The sequence below is a fragment of the Sceloporus occidentalis genome, unplaced genomic scaffold (assembly GCF_023333645.1).
Source record: "Sceloporus occidentalis isolate IW3139 unplaced genomic scaffold, rSceOcc1.0.p SCAF_94, whole genome shotgun sequence".
Taxonomy (NCBI): Eukaryota; Metazoa; Chordata; class Lepidosauria; order Squamata; family Phrynosomatidae; genus Sceloporus; species Sceloporus occidentalis.
The window spans coordinates 677,209-698,181 of NW_028317074.1; the positions used below are offsets into that span (position 1 = coordinate 677,209).

General features: G+C 42.3%; 1 protein-coding gene across 1 annotated transcript in view; it reads right to left on the bottom strand.

Annotated features, from left to right (window-relative positions):
• Window positions 1-7,310: 7,310 nt before the first annotated feature.
• Window positions 7,311-20,973, bottom strand: part of LOC149284361 (trinucleotide repeat-containing gene 6B protein-like) — a 31,055-nt gene continuing 17,392 nt past the window's right edge. The window contains exons 9-23 of the mRNA XM_089496787.1: window positions 17,016-17,061; window positions 16,781-16,929; window positions 15,758-15,928; window positions 14,763-14,888; window positions 14,264-14,395; window positions 13,741-13,842; window positions 13,210-13,363; window positions 12,818-12,952; window positions 12,457-12,633; window positions 11,791-11,937; window positions 11,608-11,691; window positions 9,499-9,726; window positions 9,119-9,189; window positions 8,367-8,506; window positions 7,311-7,680 (exon numbers count right to left, since the gene is read on the bottom strand). Of these exons, the coding sequence (XP_089352913.1) occupies window positions 7,311-7,680; window positions 8,367-8,506; window positions 9,119-9,189; window positions 9,499-9,726; window positions 11,608-11,691; window positions 11,791-11,937; window positions 12,457-12,633; window positions 12,818-12,952; window positions 13,210-13,363; window positions 13,741-13,842; window positions 14,264-14,395; window positions 14,763-14,888; window positions 15,758-15,928; window positions 16,781-16,929; window positions 17,016-17,061 (2,232 nt within the window). The remainder of the gene's footprint in view (window positions 7,681-8,366; window positions 8,507-9,118; window positions 9,190-9,498; window positions 9,727-11,607; window positions 11,692-11,790; window positions 11,938-12,456; window positions 12,634-12,817; window positions 12,953-13,209; window positions 13,364-13,740; window positions 13,843-14,263; window positions 14,396-14,762; window positions 14,889-15,757; window positions 15,929-16,780; window positions 16,930-17,015; window positions 17,062-20,973) is intronic.

A 20,973-nucleotide genomic window follows, 5' to 3' on the forward strand; every position in this document is an offset into this window, starting at 1 on the left:
TTTAAAAGCAACAAAAACAAAAAAACGTAGTTTTAAAATGCCAACTCTGTAGGCCGATAACCACTGTCTATTTCCAGTATGGGTTATCATGCATTTCACTGCTTTGACACGAGGAGATCCAGTTTCTTGCTGTGTCTGATAGCATTTTGCCCTATTTGAGAAAGTACATTTAGGGGAAACAAATATACGATGCATCTGAGCCAAAGCATTTTAAAGAAAGGCAGATAAGGTCTCAAACTTTTCTACACATCACACCTTCTTAGCGATTAAGTGTTGGGAACGGCATTTAACTCAAGCGTATAGGAATCTTTCCTGAGCTATGATTACAATTTCATATTTAGACCAGTCTACTTAATGTACACAAAGCAAGTCAACTAACACCTAGAATATACCGAGAACTGCAATTATTCAAAAAAATGTGAAGGTGAAAAATTAGCAGCACGCTCGCTTCTCCAATATTGTCCCTGCCATGTAACAAGCGGCCATTTCTATAGCAATGTGTTGTGTGAACAGCTGAAAATACATGATTTGAGTGCCACTTTATCTCAATCAGAGCTATAGCAATGCGGTGCTCATTTATTTTGTCCCAAATGGATAAAATGTATACAATGTTAATAGTGGAGGGGGGGGGGTTACTTGTTTCTATTTGGAAATATTAAAATTTATATGGATTCCATAATGCAGCTTTTCACATTGAAATCCTTGACTGCGTGCGGGGCCGTCTGGCATTGTGTAACGGAAGGGGTTACTTGCCTTAAAACGAAAGGTTATGATACTAAAGTCTGCTTTTCAAATATTCTGTCCTGTTTTCTGTTTAGCATTCATGGACAACTAACATATCTTACCATGCTAGCACAAAACCGAAGCAATGCATGAAGAATTGGCCTGCACATCTTCATTAACTGCCACTGGTTATGAAACATATAGAAAGAGTTATCAGTAACAATTTGAGCCACAGTAATATAGTCTATTCTCATCAGTTCTGCCCCTCGGAGGTAGCGTAGTCCTGGCTATGATTGGGAAAACATGGATGGCATCAAACACTGGTGATGAGGTGACTTGGTTTACATTACTACGGACAGCATTGGCACTTGAGTAGAGGTAAAATAGGGAAGGTGCCACGTTACATTTTGCACGATGTCATACGTTAAGCTATGGACCAGCACTGATTTTCAGAACCCACGGTATCTTAGGATCTCTTAACTGCCCAACTGTTTCCATGTGAAACTAACTGGATACTCTTCGTTTTTTGCGGTTGCAAGCAATAACTGAACCCCTCCTGCTAGCAAGAAGGCAACGCGCGATGCTTTCCTCGGGTTGTAGACTTTCAACACAACTGAACAATGTATGCAAGCACTTAATAGTAGATTGCGTTATTGTTCGAAATGATCTGAAATGTTACAGATCCTAAAGGAAAACCAGAGGCAGGAAGGCTATAAAACTCAAGTCTCTTCCAGATAAAGACTAGCAGAGAATTACTGGATTACATGACTACCCCTTCCTTAAACAATTAAGGCTTGCCTAAAGAAATGTTGGCATATCTCATGTGGCCTAAACCCTAATCGGCTGTTAAGGCTTAAAACCCCATTATATTGTTCTGCAAATATTGTGTACCATTGCAAATCTGCCCTTAACCTTGTAACACATTCCCTGTCCTATGCAGCTACCAACACTGTCACGTCTCAAAACAGAATATTGTTCAAATGGTTATTCGCCAAGCTTTATCAGATCTCAGAACCATACACTACACCGACAAACAAGATATGACAATAACAAAGTAAATCAGTATTCTCAGGCATGTATTCAAGTCCCATTGGCAGATCTGACCTTTATTCTTAAAGTACTGACTAACGCAGGGGAAACTCTGGGACCAGCGTTTTGAAGACATCACAGCCCCTGCCGTTTGGAATGTTAACTTTATACAGAAAGCCATAAAATTGGCTGGAAACACTCTTGACAGAATAGTAAAGAGACTTCCATCTAGAGAAATAAAAGGGTGCGAGGTGTAAAGACAGGGGCACAGAACAAGGCAGAGATGGGCAAACATTGAGCAAGCTATGTAGAAAGGCTGATGGATGCCTGGGAATTCGTTTACAGCTAAGTGCATCAAGATTACGTGCGTTAGCGGTCAATTCCCTTGGGGGGAAAAATGTGATGTCATAAAAAAATACGCCCTGCCACTGATGCTTTCCATTCAACATAGTCAAACGTTATAAAAAATGATCTTCAATGTACGCATTTTCTGCTCTGGCAGCCGGTGTCCATTACCTAAACATTTTGTGAATACAGGTGGTATCCCCTCCCAATAGTTCGACATTCATGTTGTGCCCCCTTTTCCAGGACCGCTTCGGCAGATCTGTAGTACTTCTATCAGGAGGAGCTACATTGTCCTTAACGTGTGGTGAGAATATACGGCAGGAAAACACCATATTTATACAACCATCTCCGAGAGGCACTAAACGCATTTTTCTCCAGAATTTAGAGGGATCTACAGAAGCCTATTAACTTCTATAAAGGAATGAAAATGTTTTTTTTGTTAAAACCATAACATGAATTTTAAAAAAAGATATAGAAGTAGTCCATGTTCCAAGTACACCAAGTCTTGAACTTCTTGCAAAGAAACACCAATGGATAGACTTCGGAAGGACAGAAAATAAAGCACTATAGCTAGAAACCAATTTATCAAGCCTGATTTAAAGACATCCCAAAGAGTCACAACAATTGAGGTTTAGGAATTCCTACTCTTCGTATAGGAGAATATATTATGGATCTGTGTTACTTTTAAATATATAGAACAGGCTAACAATGGAAGAGGGGGGTTTCCAGAGTCCTGCATCCAATGAAAAGAAAGGAATTCTGGGGAATGAAAGTGGGAAAAAAAATCGTGCATTTAAGAACACATAGCATGGATGCTGCACTGTATATATTTAAAAAAAGCACTGAACACAATACAGCATTCTGCTTAATTAAATTCAAGCTTCTGCTTCGGTTATGCAGGTCTCATTTTCTGAAATGGATTTATCGTTAACACTGATAATATACAAGTACCGCTGTCTTCAGACAGTCCACAATTCTTCATTTGCAAAGACAGTCTGACAGTTCCATGCAAATAAAATGTGAATATATATATTATATATATGTATCCTTTTTATTTTTTATTTATGGGCTTGTTAAACATCCAATTGACAATTATCTGAATTTCACTTGAGCAGACATCATCAAGCACCACTAATCTGTTTGTAAATAACACTACAAAGACACAAAAAACCCACAAACGTTTGAGATGCCTCTGTCAAAAAGCTGTATGTCAACGTATTGTATAGTTTTGGGACCACAAAAAAACAAAAACAAAAACTATAAAAAAAAAAACAGGCAGATGAGAACATTTAACATTCTGGGATTATACAAATATCCTTTTCAAATGTACCCATTATTAAAAACTTAAAAAAACCCAAAACATAATAAAACCTGCCTGGAACACTACAAAACTTTAACCAAGTAATGAGACACACACAGTTTAATTATTAACACAAACACTGGATGCCAAATAGCTCAATAACATTCCAAGCAGATATTTAAGAGCCCACAAAACACATAGATATGAGCTGTACTGACCAAGCCGTGTTCCTCCATAAAGATACAGCGCAGTACCTTCATTTTACAAGCCTGTAGGGTGCCCTTCCGGTAACAGAAATTGCCTCATGAGACAAGACTGTTTAGTAGATATGGGCCACATCTGTTCAATGTCGGGGGTGTTAAAAGCAGTCCGAATTGGGCTTTGGAGAAAAACGTTTTAATAGGGTATAGCGTTTTGTTTTGATTATGTGTCAGTTTTGGATGCTGAAGGGTTTAATCATTTGCTTTGGTAAACAGACAAAGTATTAACAGCCGGACTTGAGGTCATGGCACAACGCTGGATTTATTAACAGCCCCAAAACCTCTTTTATACACCTGTAAAACTGCACCCCCGCATCATCACACCCTTTCATTCTACACCGGAAGCGGGAACCCTGTGGATCTCTAGCCGGAACTGTCCTAAAATTCACTTAGGTGCTCAAAGGATTCTGGATGATGGAAGTTGGAGTTCAAGAAATGCCCATCTCTGGAGTGTATCCAAAGCACAGTGTGGGAATCGTCATTGTCCCCCCGCTTGTACTGCAACTCCCAAAACCCTCACAACATACCAGAAGGGTATTTCAAATAACAGAACTTAACTCCTGGAACAAATACAAACTGGCTTTAAATAATTCTGTAGGCACCAAAACAAAGCATAACAAAATAATTACCACCAACATGGGCATAACCACCTCATTAAACTGCCAGCGTATCATATACACATCATTTACATCACAAGTATAGTATAGTGCAGGAAATTTTCATGGAAAACCGAAGGATTTTATTATAGGAATTCTTTCCACTGAATAGATCTTTCATCTACCACGGGAGAACATTATAAACTGTAGGCCCTTTGGTAGTAAATGGGTTAAGGCAGCAGGGACACAAATGATTTTGGGGTATGACGGCAGGAAGTTATCGTATTTGCCCAAAGAAGCCTCGGGCTACACGAACACAAAGGGTTAAAGCATCATCTGCAAGTGGATGGCTGTTATACGGTTGTCTAGGATTTGAATCCCCCGGTATACAGAGTGTCTGCATGGATATCAGGAATTGTGGCATTTGAAAGGATATCGCTTACATGCTAAACAAGGACCATTTTACCAAGAATCTGATTTGTATTTGCTCATTTTGCCCCCTTTTTCGGTCTTCCACTTCTAACTATTCCTTCAATTTTCTAAGCAGCCATTAATGGGTCTTGAAAGATGTAAGGCAGATATCAGCATGAAGACTTTACAGTTTAGTCAGTAAACCGAAGACTGCAAGCAAGTTAAATTTCAACTTGTGGTATGTCAAACTGGGGAGATTAGGGCTTATTATATCATTCACGGAGGGCCACTTCTTCCAAGAGGTCACCAAGTAGACGGTTTCAATTCATGATTGTATATTTACTTATGTGGGGATTATGGAAGGACAAGCGCCCAAAAGCTTCCCCCTGTGACACGGGCCGAGCCGGCCCTACGGTTAAACCGGTGACCAGCGTTGTAAGACATCTCCCACATTACCCAATAGTTCTTCTTGCAGACAATACTCAATGGGGTTTTTCCTTCTTAACACATAGTGGAGTCAGGGAGTCGAATACTCCTGCAATCTTCCTCTTTAGTGAATAGACCCCTTTAGTAAATAGGACTACTCCTTAGCGAAAGACACGTAAAGGATATTCTTTCAGTTAATTAGCCTCCCAGCAACAGCCAATAATAAACAGTTCTGAGACATTAGGTAGCAGTTCCAAATCTTTCACCTAAATGTGCGTGCATGTGCCAATACAATACATTTAAGCCTCTGTTTTCTACCTATAAACATAAAATATTTAAAGTTTTTGTACTAATGAATCTTCAAAATGGTACCTGAAAGACTGCACTGCTGACACAGAAGCGCGGACAGGCAGTGCCCGAGGCGGCCAGAGACGCACGTCATTCCGTTTTGCAAAAGGGCATAGCTTATAGTTTGGTTTAATACAATGCATATTGTACACTAATAAAATCCTAACTGCACACGCATCCAAAGTGCCATGACGGCAGTCCGTACAAGGTACATTATCTTAAAGGGGATTCTCAACAGGCTTTCTCAAGCACAAATAGGGTTAGCACAAGTGCAAACTTAGATTCGTAACAAATCCAGGGATTAATGAATGTTCAACATAACAAATAAAACCTATTAAGACTCTTATTCTAGTGATAAAACTTTAGAAAAGTACTCTGGATGATAAATTATAATAGGCGCACAAAAAATTGCAAGGGTTAAGATGAAAACAATAGTTTTCTCTAATTTGCGCTTAATTTTTCTATGCCTGCAGGAAATACCCCCTGCTGCATAGTGTCTTTAACAGGGGTCTGCTGCATAGTTAATCGGAAATCATATACACATTTTTGCGTCAAGATGAGCGTCAAACAGCGAAGAGAAAGAACATGGAAAAAAAAAAAGCTAAATCCTTAGCACATGCAAGTCCTGTATGCTCCTGTGACTCCCCCCCCCCCCCCCCAGGCCGGTTATCAACAAAACGTTTTTAAAACGCAGCCGTCCCAAACAGCCAAGCAGCGAGTATGACATTCAAACCTGTTATTAAGTGCCACAAAATGATAGGAAGCCCAGCCATTTACAAGAAATGAAAATGTTTGCCGTCATACAAACACAGGTCCGGGCAGCAGCTCATAGAACCTGCATGCGATGCCAGAGGATGCGTGAAACTAAAAAGCATGAAAACATGTTCTGGAACTGAGTGTGGAGGGGCCATAATCGCTGCTTAATAGCTAGTCGAATCTCACCCGTCGCAGGTTGTTATGCAGTGAAGTTAGCAGATGGTTAAAAACCATCACACCGGCCACTCATACTCATAAAGCCAGCCAACCTGAAACTCAGACCAGCGCTGTAAAAAGGCTCTGCAGGATAAGTTTGGAAAAGTGGGGTCATCGTGGGCCAACCTTGCCTGTCACCCTGACCTCCCCAGAACAGGAGGTGTTGTGTTGCTATGAAATGTCTAATTAACTGCACAACAGAGATGCATTTACCCTGAATATGTACAGCGGCAACCATGTTTTAACCATTTTGCTGCCAGGGAGAGATGAGGAAACAACCCGGGACAGCAAAAGGGTTAATGTGCAAACAACCCTTTCTCCTGCATTTGTATTATCTCCTTGCATTAACTTCAGCAATTTTCTGCCTTTCCAAAACGCAATGTGAAAAAAATAAAGCCCGACATTGTCCCCCAGCACAAAATGACAAGTTGTATATTTTTAAAATTCACATTGTCTTTCAACATTGGCTTTCATTATTCAAGTATTTCAAGACTGATATGTGTATTTTGTCCATTTTTTCCTCCCCTATTTTCTACATTTACCCAACCACATTTCGGTTTTTCAATATCCCCCCCCCCCATTTCCTTATCACTCTCTCCCCCTTCTCTTCTCATCTGTAATGGGGGAGGAGGGAGGAATGAATCCGCAAGCACAAAAAAGAAAACAAAAATTAAACCAACCACTTTAAAAGAGACCGCAGGGTTTGTTTTGTAACGTTGGCGATCAGGAGTCTTAGTTTGCACCCACCTGATTCTCTCTATTCATTTTTTTTTTTTTTGTTTTTCCTTTTTTTGTTAAAAAAAAGTATTTATTGCAAGTTTGAAAAAAAAAAACACAAAAAATGTCAAGTTAGTGCTGCTGCTCTGAAAGGTCACGAGGTCAGAGTTGAAAGTTCAAAGTTTATATTGAGTCGGCCCCTCCTCCTAGAAGGTCACCGGGTAGTAACGGGGCAGGGCTGCCCATCCTATGAGCATCCTCTGTGCTGGGCACCCCCCACAAGCTAGATGTGTAGTTGGGAGTTCCCCAGAGGGACACTCCGGCCAGGTCACTACCACCACCGCCGCTGCTCCATTGTCCCAGCCCCGTGGTCCCTCCAAAAAGGTTTAGGGCTGGCCCTACAGGTTCAGCCTGGTGATTCTGTCCCACTTCCAAGGGTTGCCAGCCTGCGCCCGGAGCAGAGGGAGTTGGGGGCTGAGCTTGTGCAAGGTAACGGCTCACCTCTTCATCTGTTGCAAACTCCGCCAGGATAGTCGTGTTGCCCAGAACACACCTAAATTTGGCACAAAAATGCAGAGTGAATAGGTGAACCTATGCATGGCTCCAGGAGGTTAAAAGACCTCCCCATTCATCACACTATCTAAAGGTCTTACAACATTAAAGACATTTAAACACCCTTAAAAATGTATGTAAACCGGTAGTGATTTCATGCTTTCAAGGCCCTAGGCGCATGAGTACAAGCGCTCCCAATGAACCCACTAGGGCACAGATCATGGTTTTCCACACAAGCCTTTTAACAAAAGCAAATTTATAAATAGAAACAGAATTTGACGGGAGATAAGATTCAGTCAATCTAGTCTGCCCATTGTTCCTGATGTAAAGACTCAGACCTTGATGTCTTAGATTCAGGATAAATGTGCTTTACTAAATCATTTTCAGATATCTGCCCCTGCTTGTTGACAAAGGACAACATAAATATATCTGAGACCTGTAATACAAAGGAAAAAAAAATACTTCACGCGGACCAATGTCATCAAAAACGTTACAAAACATGTTATACGTCTGAGTCTAATGTGACCGTGAAAGAAATACGTGTCCGCAGCTGTGCAGTGATTTGTACACATATGGATCAGGAATATATGCACCATGACAAACAAGTTCCCTTTCATGTTCAATTCTGTTTGCAACACTAAACAATTCAGAATATAAGGCTTAAGTGCTTTACTCTCCACAACTCACATGTGCAGGGCGCTTTGGGCCTTGGCTGCCTCCTGTTTGGTGCTGTATCGGATCAGGGCCGTGCCCTGGGTGAGGTTGAGATGGAATGTCAGCAGGGGACCATGCTGCATGCAGATCGTCCTCAGGGTGGATCCATCAATCTGGAGGATGGAAAAATTACACACTGCTTTGATCGGTTGATACGCAGGCGATTGCGCTACCTCAAATCAAACAAGTGGCTAATTAAATGCATGGCCAATTCACTGGTGGCCCATTTTGAGGGTAGCCAACTAGAGGTGATTCTGCATGAAAACCACTGACCACAGCAACCAACAAAATGTTTTTGATTGGACCATTCCACATTGGCTGCTATAGCGACAAGGTCATTTTTTTTTTTTCAAACTTGGTACTAGAATTGCTTTTTATGCATATCCCCAAAGTTTAGCTCAACCTTAATATTAATATTTAAAGGATGGTTTAGAAAGTAAAAGTAGCTTGGTAACTAAACCTGTATATATTTTACAGTAAAAGATTACAAGGGTGACTATAAAATAAGCTCTTACCTTAGTAAGATACTTTGTACAGTTTGACAAGCCTCAAGTGGAAAGTGGTGAGCTTTCATATGACCTCGGTGCTCACACTCAGTATATGTATACAGAGTTCAAGCTTACATTTCACATAAAGTGGTGTCACAAACAGACTGCTCTTTCTGTGATATGAGAGCAATGTTACCGCAAAAGATTAGATATATATACAAATCAGTGTGTATGCACCTGTGGTGTAAGATTAAGAAGGATGAGCCAGTGGCTGGGACGCACGGATCCACCATCGCTCCAGGTAGATGCTGCAAAGAGAACATGGAGAGTAATAATGGCGAGAGAGTCCTGAAACAGGCTGTAAAATACTAGATGCAAGTTAACTAGCCACAACACAGCATGAGCCACGCCACACCCTATGACAGTTCACAAAACAAATGGTCACCCAACCATATGACATATACATAGACATTTCATTCATTCACTCATTCAATTAGTGGCAAATTACCCCTGCTAGAAGAGGTCACACAGATTTAAATGCATTACAGCAACACTCACAGTGATAGGCCCTTTGTAATGGATGACACACAAAATATTTGACACTTCAATTTAATTACCAGATGCAATTCTGGTGTCCTGTCCCCCCCAGCCCCTGACAGAACGGGGAGCTGTGCTGTTCCAGGGGGAATTGGTGGCTTTGGGGTTGTTGGTTAGCCCTGGAGGGGGGCGAGGCAGCCCAGGGCTGTTCCTGGACATCGGGTTCTTCCATGTTTTGTTAGAATGATGCGACGGGTTGTGTCCTATGGGGTCTGGTGACCAGGTGGATTTGTAGTCGCCAAACTTTGCTGAGAGTGCTGAAAGTCAGGCAAAACATGCAGACAATTACTTTGGGGTAGGTGAACCTGCCACATGTCATATGGTAAGGCATAATACACAACAGACAAAAAACATTGCACAAAGTCTAGTCCTACACCAGAGTACAGCACTGTTTCCTCTTGATACCAAAAACATCCTTTAGGATATCAGCCCAAAGTAGAACACTGAGCAATTAAACCAAATAAAACCAGAACATAGCAATGACTGAATGCAAAGCCGTAAAGAGGGGGTATGCTTATTTTGTGCTTAATCCTGAAACCATTGACAGGCGAATCACAGTTCGAAAACCTCAAACATAACATGAACCTGCATGCTGTAAAACAGCTAATTCAGTACAGCATGGGCCAAATAGTTTCTAGTTGTTGTCATAACTGTTAAATACAGAGATGTATTTACTTGTTACTTAGTAAGATATAAGGTTATACACTTAGCCACTCACTCCTTGGTCAGATTCTTCCTTGCATTAAAAAGATGTGTTTTGCCTTTAAGACAATGCGCCGATATAACATATCTCTGTGACTTAGAGGTGCGCAGCATCTTCTAATGCAGTCCACGGGCTGTGCCGAGTCCCCATAGGCTAAATGGGCCAGAGTACGCGGCCCATTGAGCAGCGGGACACCAGAGGGCTGACCACCCAAGGGCAATCTGCTTTGGCTTCGCAGGTCCCTGGACCAAGCTCAGGATACGTCACTGCAGGTGTAAATATCAGCCGGCCTCTATGCAGACCCATTCTGTGCAAACACAGGTTTATGATTAAATATACCGTATTTGCTCGATTATAAGACTACGTTTTTTTCAGAGCAAATGCTCCTCGTCTTATAATCAGACCTCAAATAGGTCTGACTATGAGACGACTAAGATCCAGATCCCCCTCGGCTGCAGGGACCTGGATCCTCCTGTCTCCCCCACCCCACTTACCGGTACTTCTGAGTCCCCAGTGTGTAGATGTCTACGTGATTCGCGTAGACCACTTCCACTGCAGCAGGAAGGAGGCGTGGCTAGCAGCGGGGGTTGTCTGCGTCCATCGCGCAGACCTTCCCCGACTGATCTCTGACAGTCGGGGAAGGTCTGTGCGATGGACGCAGACAACCCCCGCTGCTAACCGCACCTCCTTCCGGCTGCAGCGTAAGTGCGTGGGATCTACACGCTGCCCCGGCTACATGCCAGGGAAGTCAGAAGCACCGGTAAGTTGAGGGGGGAGTGTTAAATGGGGGGGCATAAGGCATTTCTGGAGGCAGAGTGCTCTGTGAAATGCCTTTTTAACCCTCTATATGCCACTCTTCCCCCTGAATGCCTTAAACCTCCCTATATGCCACTCTTCCCCATAATATGCCTTTTAACCCTCTAATTGCCAGAGTGGCATATAGGGGTATAAGGCATTTCTGGAGGCAGAGTGGCACATAGGGGGTCAAAAGGCATATCATGGGGCACAGTGGCATATAGAGGGTTAAAAGGCATATCATGGGGCACAGTGGCATATAGGGGGTATAAGGCATTTCTGGGGCAGATGTGCATAACGGGGGGCAGGTTGGAAAATAGAAGGAAATAAAACCAAAATATTTTTCTCAATCATAGCTTTTATTAAAAAAAATAAAATAGTTTAGATGAATTAACATTTACTGGTAAAACTTTTTTCCTATAGGGTCGTCTTATATTCAGGCTTTTTTCCCTAAATTAATATTCAGATTTGGGGGGTCGTCTTATAATCGGGGTCGTCTTATAATCGAGCAAACACGGTATATGCTATATAGGCAAACACTTCAGGGAACAAGTATACAACAGGGAAGATGCAGTTTTAGCAGTCAGTCTATTTCTTCTGCTTGGCTGACATGAAATGATGCCCCAATTACCTGAAGTGCTGTGGATATTCTCAGAGGCACTGTAGGGCCAGGCACCAGGTGAAGGCAGCGAGGTGTTGAGGGAAGAATTGGACCCTACAGAATATGCAGGAAAAATCATTACATAACATTACACGAATCTAAATTAGCCTCACTTAACTTTAATTGTTGACACTTAAGAGAACTTACACTTACCTGTGGGGGTGTCCTGCAGTAGCTGGTGGTCAGTATCTACGATGGGAGATGGGGCTGGGCCCCCCAGCACACTGCCGGGGGTAACATACGGGTCTGATTCTGGATCAATATTCTGAATCCCTTTCCACGGCACACCAGGCTGGAATTCTACGACAGAGACACGGACACAATAACGCACACAGTTTAGAAATACCCCAGCCGCAGCATTTGCAAAGCCAGTGCTGGAGCAGACTAGATGTAAGTATATCATATGTGCATGGAGGTGGCAGAACCTAATACAGCAAGAGTGTTTAAACAGGGATGGGATAGGCATAAAGCTGTCCTGAAGACAGGACTAAAGACTGATTAACGTCAAATTCTGTGTTTCTATGTAACATCTAATTTAAGAAATCTGTTTCCAGCACCCGTTTTGCTCTTTAATTTGTGTGTATATGCAATTCATGTTTATGTGACCAAGCTGTCTGCGAGGACATAAGGAGATCCAGGATCCTGAACACGAGGAAAACGGTGGCGGCCAGAGATGCAACCCAGAACTAAATGTTTCTTGGCACATTTACCAACCACGATTTTGTCTGTCTTTCTTTGGACAGCAATGTGATGGCACGTATGCAATTTTATGAGCACTATAATTTTGCAGCAGGGTTTTCTGTGCTAGTCAGAACTCACCTGGAGGCCAACTAGCATTCATTGATTTACTTCCAATTTTGCTTGTAGGTGGGGACTTGGAAGGTAACCAGCTCTCTCCAGCTGGCCCACCGTGCATTCCCACTGGCTCCCCAGACATCATGTCAAACTGGTTGTAAGGTGAACCCCCACGGTTTTTCACAGGAGGGGGAATGGAGCCTAAGACAGAAGGGCTTGTTTACAAAATCATGCTTAAACTGGAAAATATTGTATATACATTTTAGCTGCAGTGATTTTTCTAGGATACACCAAGAAAGCTTAAATATTTACAAGGCTAATCAACCTCCCTTCATACCCCTGAAACATTGTAAAGGTCACTGTAACTTACAAAATAACTGCTCACCATTCTTCTGCAAGCCTGCATCTTGGGACATGGATGAGGGCATTCCATCCATCATGGATGTCCATTGTTTGAAACGAGACTCTACACCAGCTTCTTTACCCACAATCCCATAATCCATTCCACTGGAGCCAAAGCCTAATAAGCAAAGAAACACAGCATTGCATTTCATACAAAAAAATGTTTTCAACAAAGGCAAGCATTGCACTATATCATACGTGCCAACCATCAGCTTCACTGTTTATGAATACACAAAGACAGTATATTTACACATATACACATAGCATGCATTTACATGTGCCAAAATGTACAACCAGAATATATTACCACTGAGAATAAATAATGAACTTAAATATAAATACAACAGACACGGACTGGCCTGTGCTCCTACTAACCTGAGCCATAGCCAGGGATATGCCCCTTGCCTTGCATGTCTGAAAGCCCCACAGAATCCATGTGACTCTTGGGTCCAGCAGGATGAGAAGGAGAATGTTTCATTCCTGGCTGCCTCTGCTGTTGTTGCTGGAGGGCACTTACCATTCGTGCAAGCTGCTGAGAAACAAAATTAAAGATAAAAAATGATCACACCATACTACAGTGGCACAGTCAGCTTTATAAAGTTGTGAGGTTGGGCCTAATGTCAGTTACTGGGAGGAAAACTAAGAAAAACGACAAATATATACAGATGCGGGGTCAGAATACAGTCAGTTGAGATAATGGAGCATTTAATACATCAGAATATTTATATATAAACTTATATATTGTTATCAATACTTGAACCTGCTCTGTTTTCTTTGGGCTAGGTGCTGCAAAACACCACCCTAACAAAATTTAATTTCACTGTAAACTTAGAAAAGGAAAAGTTGTTTTTATTTATGCAAGCCTCACTACAATAGGAGTAGTAACTAGGAAAAGCATTAAAATACCTGCTGCTCCTGCTGCTGCCGGACTGCTTGCGAGATCTTCCTCTGGTTCTGAAGCAACTGCTGCTGTTGCTGCTGCTGCTGCTGCAGGAGAAGCTGGCATGCCTGAGGGTGGCACAATGCATTAAAATTACAATACCAACAATTGCACTGAAGTCCTAAATGTTGACAGAATAAGTCACATGTCCAAGGATTTGATAAAGACGTTCAAGGATTAGATTAAATGTTTCAGGGGAACCCAGTAAAATACCTCATGCTACCGTCCAGCATGTTGTGTAATTCAAAGAATAGATCGTCTGTCAGGAAATGTACTTTGATAATAGTTATAAGCTTCCACCTATGCACTTTGTGCCATGAACACACTGCTTTATTTAATACTAGGTTAAATATGAATTTACAGGCATACTTTAAAAACCATGGTCTGACTTGCTAAAGAAAACCGCATGCAATGTATTTGAACTTCCTCCATACCATCCTAATGAACAGATCTCCAGACAATCACACAGTACGAGCAGAATGGACATACCAACTGGAACTGCTGGATCTGGGGGAGCTGGCTCAGCATGGCAATCTGCTGAGGGGAAAGTTGGGGTCCCATGTTAAACAGCCCTGGGTTCATGTTACTGTTAGGGAACTGCTTCAGCATGGAGGCCGACACCTAACGGGCAAACAAGCAATAACTTTGGCAACGTAAAATGCAATTACACAAAGCAAACCGTTTATTATAAGCAGAGATATGCACTGAAGCTGACAAACCCTAGAGTCTAAGTGAAGGTAAAAAATATTACTTATTGATTTATATAGCAACATCGTATTCAACTGCACTGTACAATGGAGGACATCACAAGCAATGCAAATAATTTTGACTTTAATTACAAAATAAGGGGATGACCCTTATATACTAAGGGGAAAGTCCTGCCACACAAGTCGTTTTCAGGATGAACATTTAGTTAAATAGCTGCATATGACTAAAAAAAAAATAAAAAAAAAATCAAGGGAACAGATGAGGACAAAACAAGCCTTACCTGGGGAGAAAGGAACTGGGGAGGCACTTGCGCCCGGAGGTTGGGAGAGGAGTTGAGCGATGGCACAGGGTTGTGCATGCCTCGTGATTGTGCACCGCTGTTCCCAAATAGACCGTGATTGCCACCCTATGAAACCATAAAAATAGTGGCGATAAAACTATCAGGCTTATAGAATCCAAGTATACACTAGAATAGATCAACATTACTCAACCTCCAGGTTGGAGGGGATAGCACAGCTCAGGCTCCAGGGACTCATCACACATTGCATGAAACATTAAATGTCTGCAATACCTGCACTGCTCAATGTAATATTTTAATCTTTATTTTATTGAACATATGCTCCTCCGGTGCATGTCTCAGATCTCCAGGAAACAAGCAAGCAAACAGAAAACCAAAGCAAAAAGAACAGGGTGGATTATCAGATTATCTGATGAAGAAATGTATAAGGGTTATAACTCTGACGCAAAGCAGTGAAGAAAAAACAGCAGTGCATCGTGACTCTTTACAGTTTCAGACAGGACGGAAAGCCTGTCTGTATTCTAACGCAATGAGGAACGGCCATAATGGCTTCTGGGTCCTACACATAGATGCGATAAAAAAAAATCAAAAAAAAAAAATCAGAAGGTTACTATGAAATAGACAGGTTCCCACACGAGTTTATACAACATCCAAGAATAGCAGATCCGCAGGCAATATCTGAATGCGTCATGTGAACATCATACCAACCTGGGACGGCTGCCCTACTGGGTACACTCATAGAAATCACTTGCTGGTCACCTGTATACAGTTTATCAATCGAGTTTCTAAGTGATAATTATTCAACATGAATTACCTCCTTAATTGAATAAACACAGGCTACGGGAAGAGCCTCACTTTGTGTTTAAACTATTGTGACATTTTTTTTTTATTTCTGACATCTATTTGCTGTAAGAGGTGGTTAGAACTAAAAATTTAACATGCCAGCCGAATTAGCTGGAGGACACTAGGACTCTTACTTGTCTAGCAGCGAAGGTTTGGGGGTTGAGGCCCGAACCGATAGCCCCCAGGCCCATGGAGGGGATCGAGGAGCCGGAGGGAGATAGCTTGTAGCTGGGGGAGGGAGAAAAGGGGGAGCACGGAGCCTCGTCCCCAAGGCACCCGTCTTGATTGGAGAAAGGCAAAGTCAGCTAAAGCCAGCCAGTGGGTGATGGTTAGTGAGGCAGCAGAATGCAAAAGGGAAAAGGAGAAAGACACAGAGAAAAAATATTCTATTCAGTATACAACGGCATATCCACCAGCAATTACAGCTGGCTCAGGAGATCAGTTAATTAAAAATACAAAAACGTAAACGCGTGTGTATTAAATCTGCCCCTCGACTTCTTCCTAGCAAGTCCGTTTCGTGGAAGACTAACGCCAAACAGGTTAACAATGAATATCGAAACAATACATCCAGCCTTCTGAATTCATTCACAAACATACCCGCGTGGAACCGAGTTTGGCAAAAAGACAGACAGTGCTCCTTCCACACTGCATTCAGTTCATAAGCTAAGGTACATTTGGAAAGGTTTGTCTTAAATGCGGGCAAATCAGGTCAAGGTGCACACAGAACTCGCCAAAACGTGGCCTTGGCACAAAACCCCCTTAACAGTACATAAATTTGACAATTACTGCCGAGTAACTTAGCATTTTGTAAAATGATCTTTAGGAAGCTTGGATCATTTTTAGAAACCTCCTCGAAATTATTAACCACCATAGCTTGCACTCCATAGACAGTAGCCATGTGGCTTATGTACTTATTAATTGCTAGTTAGTATTTACATATATAACATTGCAATGGTGTTTTATTTTTTTTCTATGTTAGCTTGCATATACCTACATACATGATGTGTAAAATGTATATACTCTTTATTACCTCGCGTAAGTGCAGGCCCCAACCCAGTTGTTATATTGCCTGAATAGCACATAAAACGGGGGGGGGCTTGTTATGGACACTGGCAAAGCCCATTGAGCAACAGAGCGAGCAAACACGCTTTATGTACCTTCTCAAAGTAAGGCCCGCTGTCTGAGGCTCCCATCTCTTTGGAATTTGGCAGACGGAAGTTAGAACGGTCCTTCCGCATCATCTCATTGAAATCCCCGAGATTCACACCCCGTTTGTCTGCCTCAAACTTCTTTTCTGGAAGCCCACCTACACAGGTGAAAGTATAGAAATTCTACTACTGGTCTGAGTAAAACGCCATTGCCAAACGTACCTCGCATATGTGAAGTACTCACCAACAGGGTGGTCCATCTTACTAGCAGAGGGGTCATCTACTTGGCTCTGCAAATACAAGAATGAACACAGTTAACACGCCAATTGTCAGTGACAGGATCTGAAACCCATTTAAACCTAAAACAGTCAAAAATACTGACGTTGCAATGACAATCATTAATTTAGCCAAGCAAAATATGCTAATTTCTTGCAACTTCACAAAGCATTACTTTCCATTTGAGAGAAGGGCAGAGGAGTGGCGGCCCAGTGACGTGAAGTCAAAAGCATTGTTTACTTTGGCAAGCAGACATTATTTCCGGTGCATTTGGCAACAAGACCTAAGAGGAAGTTTCTCAAAAAGCCCCAAAAAGCTAAAAAAAGACATTGCTTGACTGAAAACTGCAGATTTCTGCAAGTCCACGGAGAGTCGGATGTGGCAGCGCAGCAGGTCGCCAGGCCTCACACCCCACATTGTACTGTATAGAGAACGCTCATACCTTCTGCCTGGAAAATCTGTCAGGTTGGGCAAGACACCAGAATATCAAGGTGCCTGGCTACCAAAGCGACTTCAAAACTAATATGACAGAAGGAGATTTTTCTATCCTTAACAAGAGGTTAAAGACTGTGCTGATGTCATTAGATTATTGCCAGTAACAGGAGCCTCTGCAGCTATGGATGGATCCAGCCAAATCAGAGGGTTGATATAAAGGGTGTTTATCTGAGGAGATAACCCTCTGTGGTCTCACTCTTAAGGTACAGTTTTAGTCACATAGCAGGTTAAGTACAATTATGGCGCAGAGTTTTATATGCATTAACATATCAACTAAATTACATTTCATGCCCACAAGGGATCGTAGGCATACATGAGACGTCAAAGGGTTTGAACCGGAGTCCCAGGGTCTTTGCAGCAATCTCAGGCTGAACGGGCAAAATCTCAGGGTCACATGGTGTTTGGTTAACACATTTGATGAGTTGCTACATTTAATCTGTATTCCAGGGCATTAACGCCTTCAGTCCCAAGAGTATTTGGTACCTCAAAGCCCAGAACAATTTTGCAATTTTTTGCGATTCAGCGATTATTCTCTTTTCCTGTGAATAGTGTACTCATGTAAACTACCGCATTTGCTCAATTATAAGACAAGGTTTTTTCCAGAGCAAATGCTCTGAAAAATACCCCTCGTCTTATAATTGGGGTCATCTTATAATCAGACCTCAACTAGGTCTGACTATGAGACTAAGATCCAGATCCCCCGCAGCGATGCATGGGACCCGGATCCTCCTGTGTTACCCCCCCCCCAACTTACCGGTGCTTCTGAGTCCCCGGTGCTTAGTCCGGGCAGCGCGTAGACCTCTACCCGATTCGCGTAGACAACTTCCGCTCAAGCTCTACACGCTAAGCACCGGGGACTCAGAAGCACCGGTAAGTTTGGAGGAGGAAGGGGGAGGGAGTGTTAAATGGGGGGGCATAAGGCGTTTCTGGAAGCAGAGTGCTCTGTGAAATGCCTTTTAACCCCCTTAATGCCACTCTGCCTCCTGAAATGCCTTATACCTCCCTATATGCCACTCTGCCCCATAATATGCCTTTTAACCCCCTTAATGCCAGAGTGGCATATAGGGGTATAAGGCAACTCTGGAGTGGCACATAGGGGGTCAAAAGGCATATCATGGGGCACAGTGTCATATAGGGGGTATAAGGCATTTCTGGGGCAGAGTGGCAAGCCTGGGGGTAGATGTGCATAACTGGGGAGGCAGGTTGAAAAAAAAGGAAATAAAAACAAAATATTTTTCTCAATCCTAGCTTTTATTAACAAACAATTGTTCACATAGTTTACATGAATTAACATTTACTGGTAAAACTTTTTTCCTACAGGGTCGTCTTATATTCAGGCTTTTTTTTTCCATAAATTAATATTCAGATTCTGGGGGGTTGTCTTATAATCGAGCAAATAGGGTATATATCGTTTTTACAAGGAGAGATAGAGCTCTCTTTTGATTCCATAGTTAGATAATTAGCTGAAAATTTGGGATGAGAAATTTAATAAAAACTAGTGAAAGTTAGTAAAAACTTTTATATATATTTTCCCCTCTGAATCCTCACAAAAGTAGGTAAAGTGACAGAAAATCCCCTCCAAGTTTATCAATTCAGGTGTCCTGATTTCAGAAATACCTAATTCATATAGATTTTACATACTTTCCCAGCACTTATAGGGAACATACTATTAGGTGTACATTATTCGTAGAATTTTTATGCTTATGATTTAACGGGTTTAGGGGTTGTGAACGGGGGCAGGAGGGTTATACTGGGTAGATTTTTTTAAATTGCACTGTTATCAGTGCAGTATGGTTAGAGGGCCTCTTAGGGACCTCTTGAACATGTTATTAATGCCAGTGATGTCACAATAACATGACTTAGCTCACTTTGTTTTTCTTTTATTGTATAATTTTTTTATTGTTAAAAACTTTGTTTGTTTCGTTTTTCAGCATGTGAGAAGAGCTGCGATCCCCCTGCACTGACCACACTGATCTCTATGCAAGTCCCCACAGACTTGCATAGAGAACACAGTGTCTGTGATCAATGCCTCATCGGAGTGATTGGATACCCTGTCCTCCGGTGAACTTCCGGGTGACGTCAGAAGTGATGCGATCGGGCATCGGGCATTTAAAACTAACAGTGATGCGATCGGACATTTAAAACTAACAGTTTTCCGGCATTCGTGCCATAAGCTGTTACAGGAGATCGGGCAGCAGAAAGCCAGCGATGTGTCCCTGCTGCTGCAAGGGGTTTCTTGGGATGTGTTTTCTGGATGTACGGGCAGGGGCGTAACTAGAAGCCTCAGGGCCCCGGTGCGAGAATCTGTTAAGCCCCCCCCCCCAACCATAACACTATCTACACCCTCTCACACTATCTATCCCCTCTTCTCACGCTCCCACCACTGCAGTCGGGGCAGCGCTGAGGCAGGTGGCGGCAGGGAGCAGAGGAGACAGGACGCCGAGCGGTTGCTGAAAACGATCGCTCGGCACCCCTCGGGCCCTCCTGGCTGGCAGAACTCCAGGGCCCGGTCGCAGTCGCGACCCCGGATGCAATTGCTAGTCACCATGAATTTTGTCAAGGTAAACCAACAGTATGAAAGGACAGCTGTGCACTCTAAAATAAAAAAATGCATTTTAGAAATATAAAATTGATCCAGTCAGTACACGTCACTCTGGCAGAGCCTCCTTTAGACCGTCACATAAGAAACCCAGGTAAAGGATGCATTTTGTGTCATCCTAAATCCAGGAAGTTATCTAGTCATTCAATTTATGTCCTAGAACTGGTGCTAACAGATTAAGTAATATCCTGTATGCCCCTGGATCAAAGACTAGTCACAGCTAGCTTCCTTAGCACATTTCTGCTTATGGCATATGCAAGACATGAGTTGGCCTGCCCAGGCTTCAGGCAAGCAAAGTGTTGAGCTCAGTATTTATATTTTATTGAATCTTTGAGACAGGAGAGCACCAGCCCTAGGCTATAAACGAATGAGTAGATAAAATAACCAGAGCTGGACATAGGGGGGGACATAAGATGTACCGAGACATCTGCACATTAGGTAGTATCAGGTAGCACGTTACAAAAGGGTTAGCTATTTATGTCTAATTATTAAGGTGATTACTTTATACTGTAGTTCTGTTGTGCTTGGGGTAACCTAAGACACCCTGATATTAAATCTTGGTGGTGGCAGTGAATTCTAGTACTAGGGTGGATTTCAGGGGTTGATATGGTGGTTGCTGGGAATTGTACAGGTACTCAGAAATCTGGTGTTAACCTTTTCACTCCCACGTGTCCACTCAGCCAGGCCCAAAGCCGTCGCCAGAGTTAATTGCAGGAGCCCACATTTAACTGAAAGCTTAATGCTGCTGCATATGAAAATGAATCATCATTTTATTAGTATAGCTATATAATGCACATATTTTTCAGTTTAAAGCCTGTAAATATGCTAAACG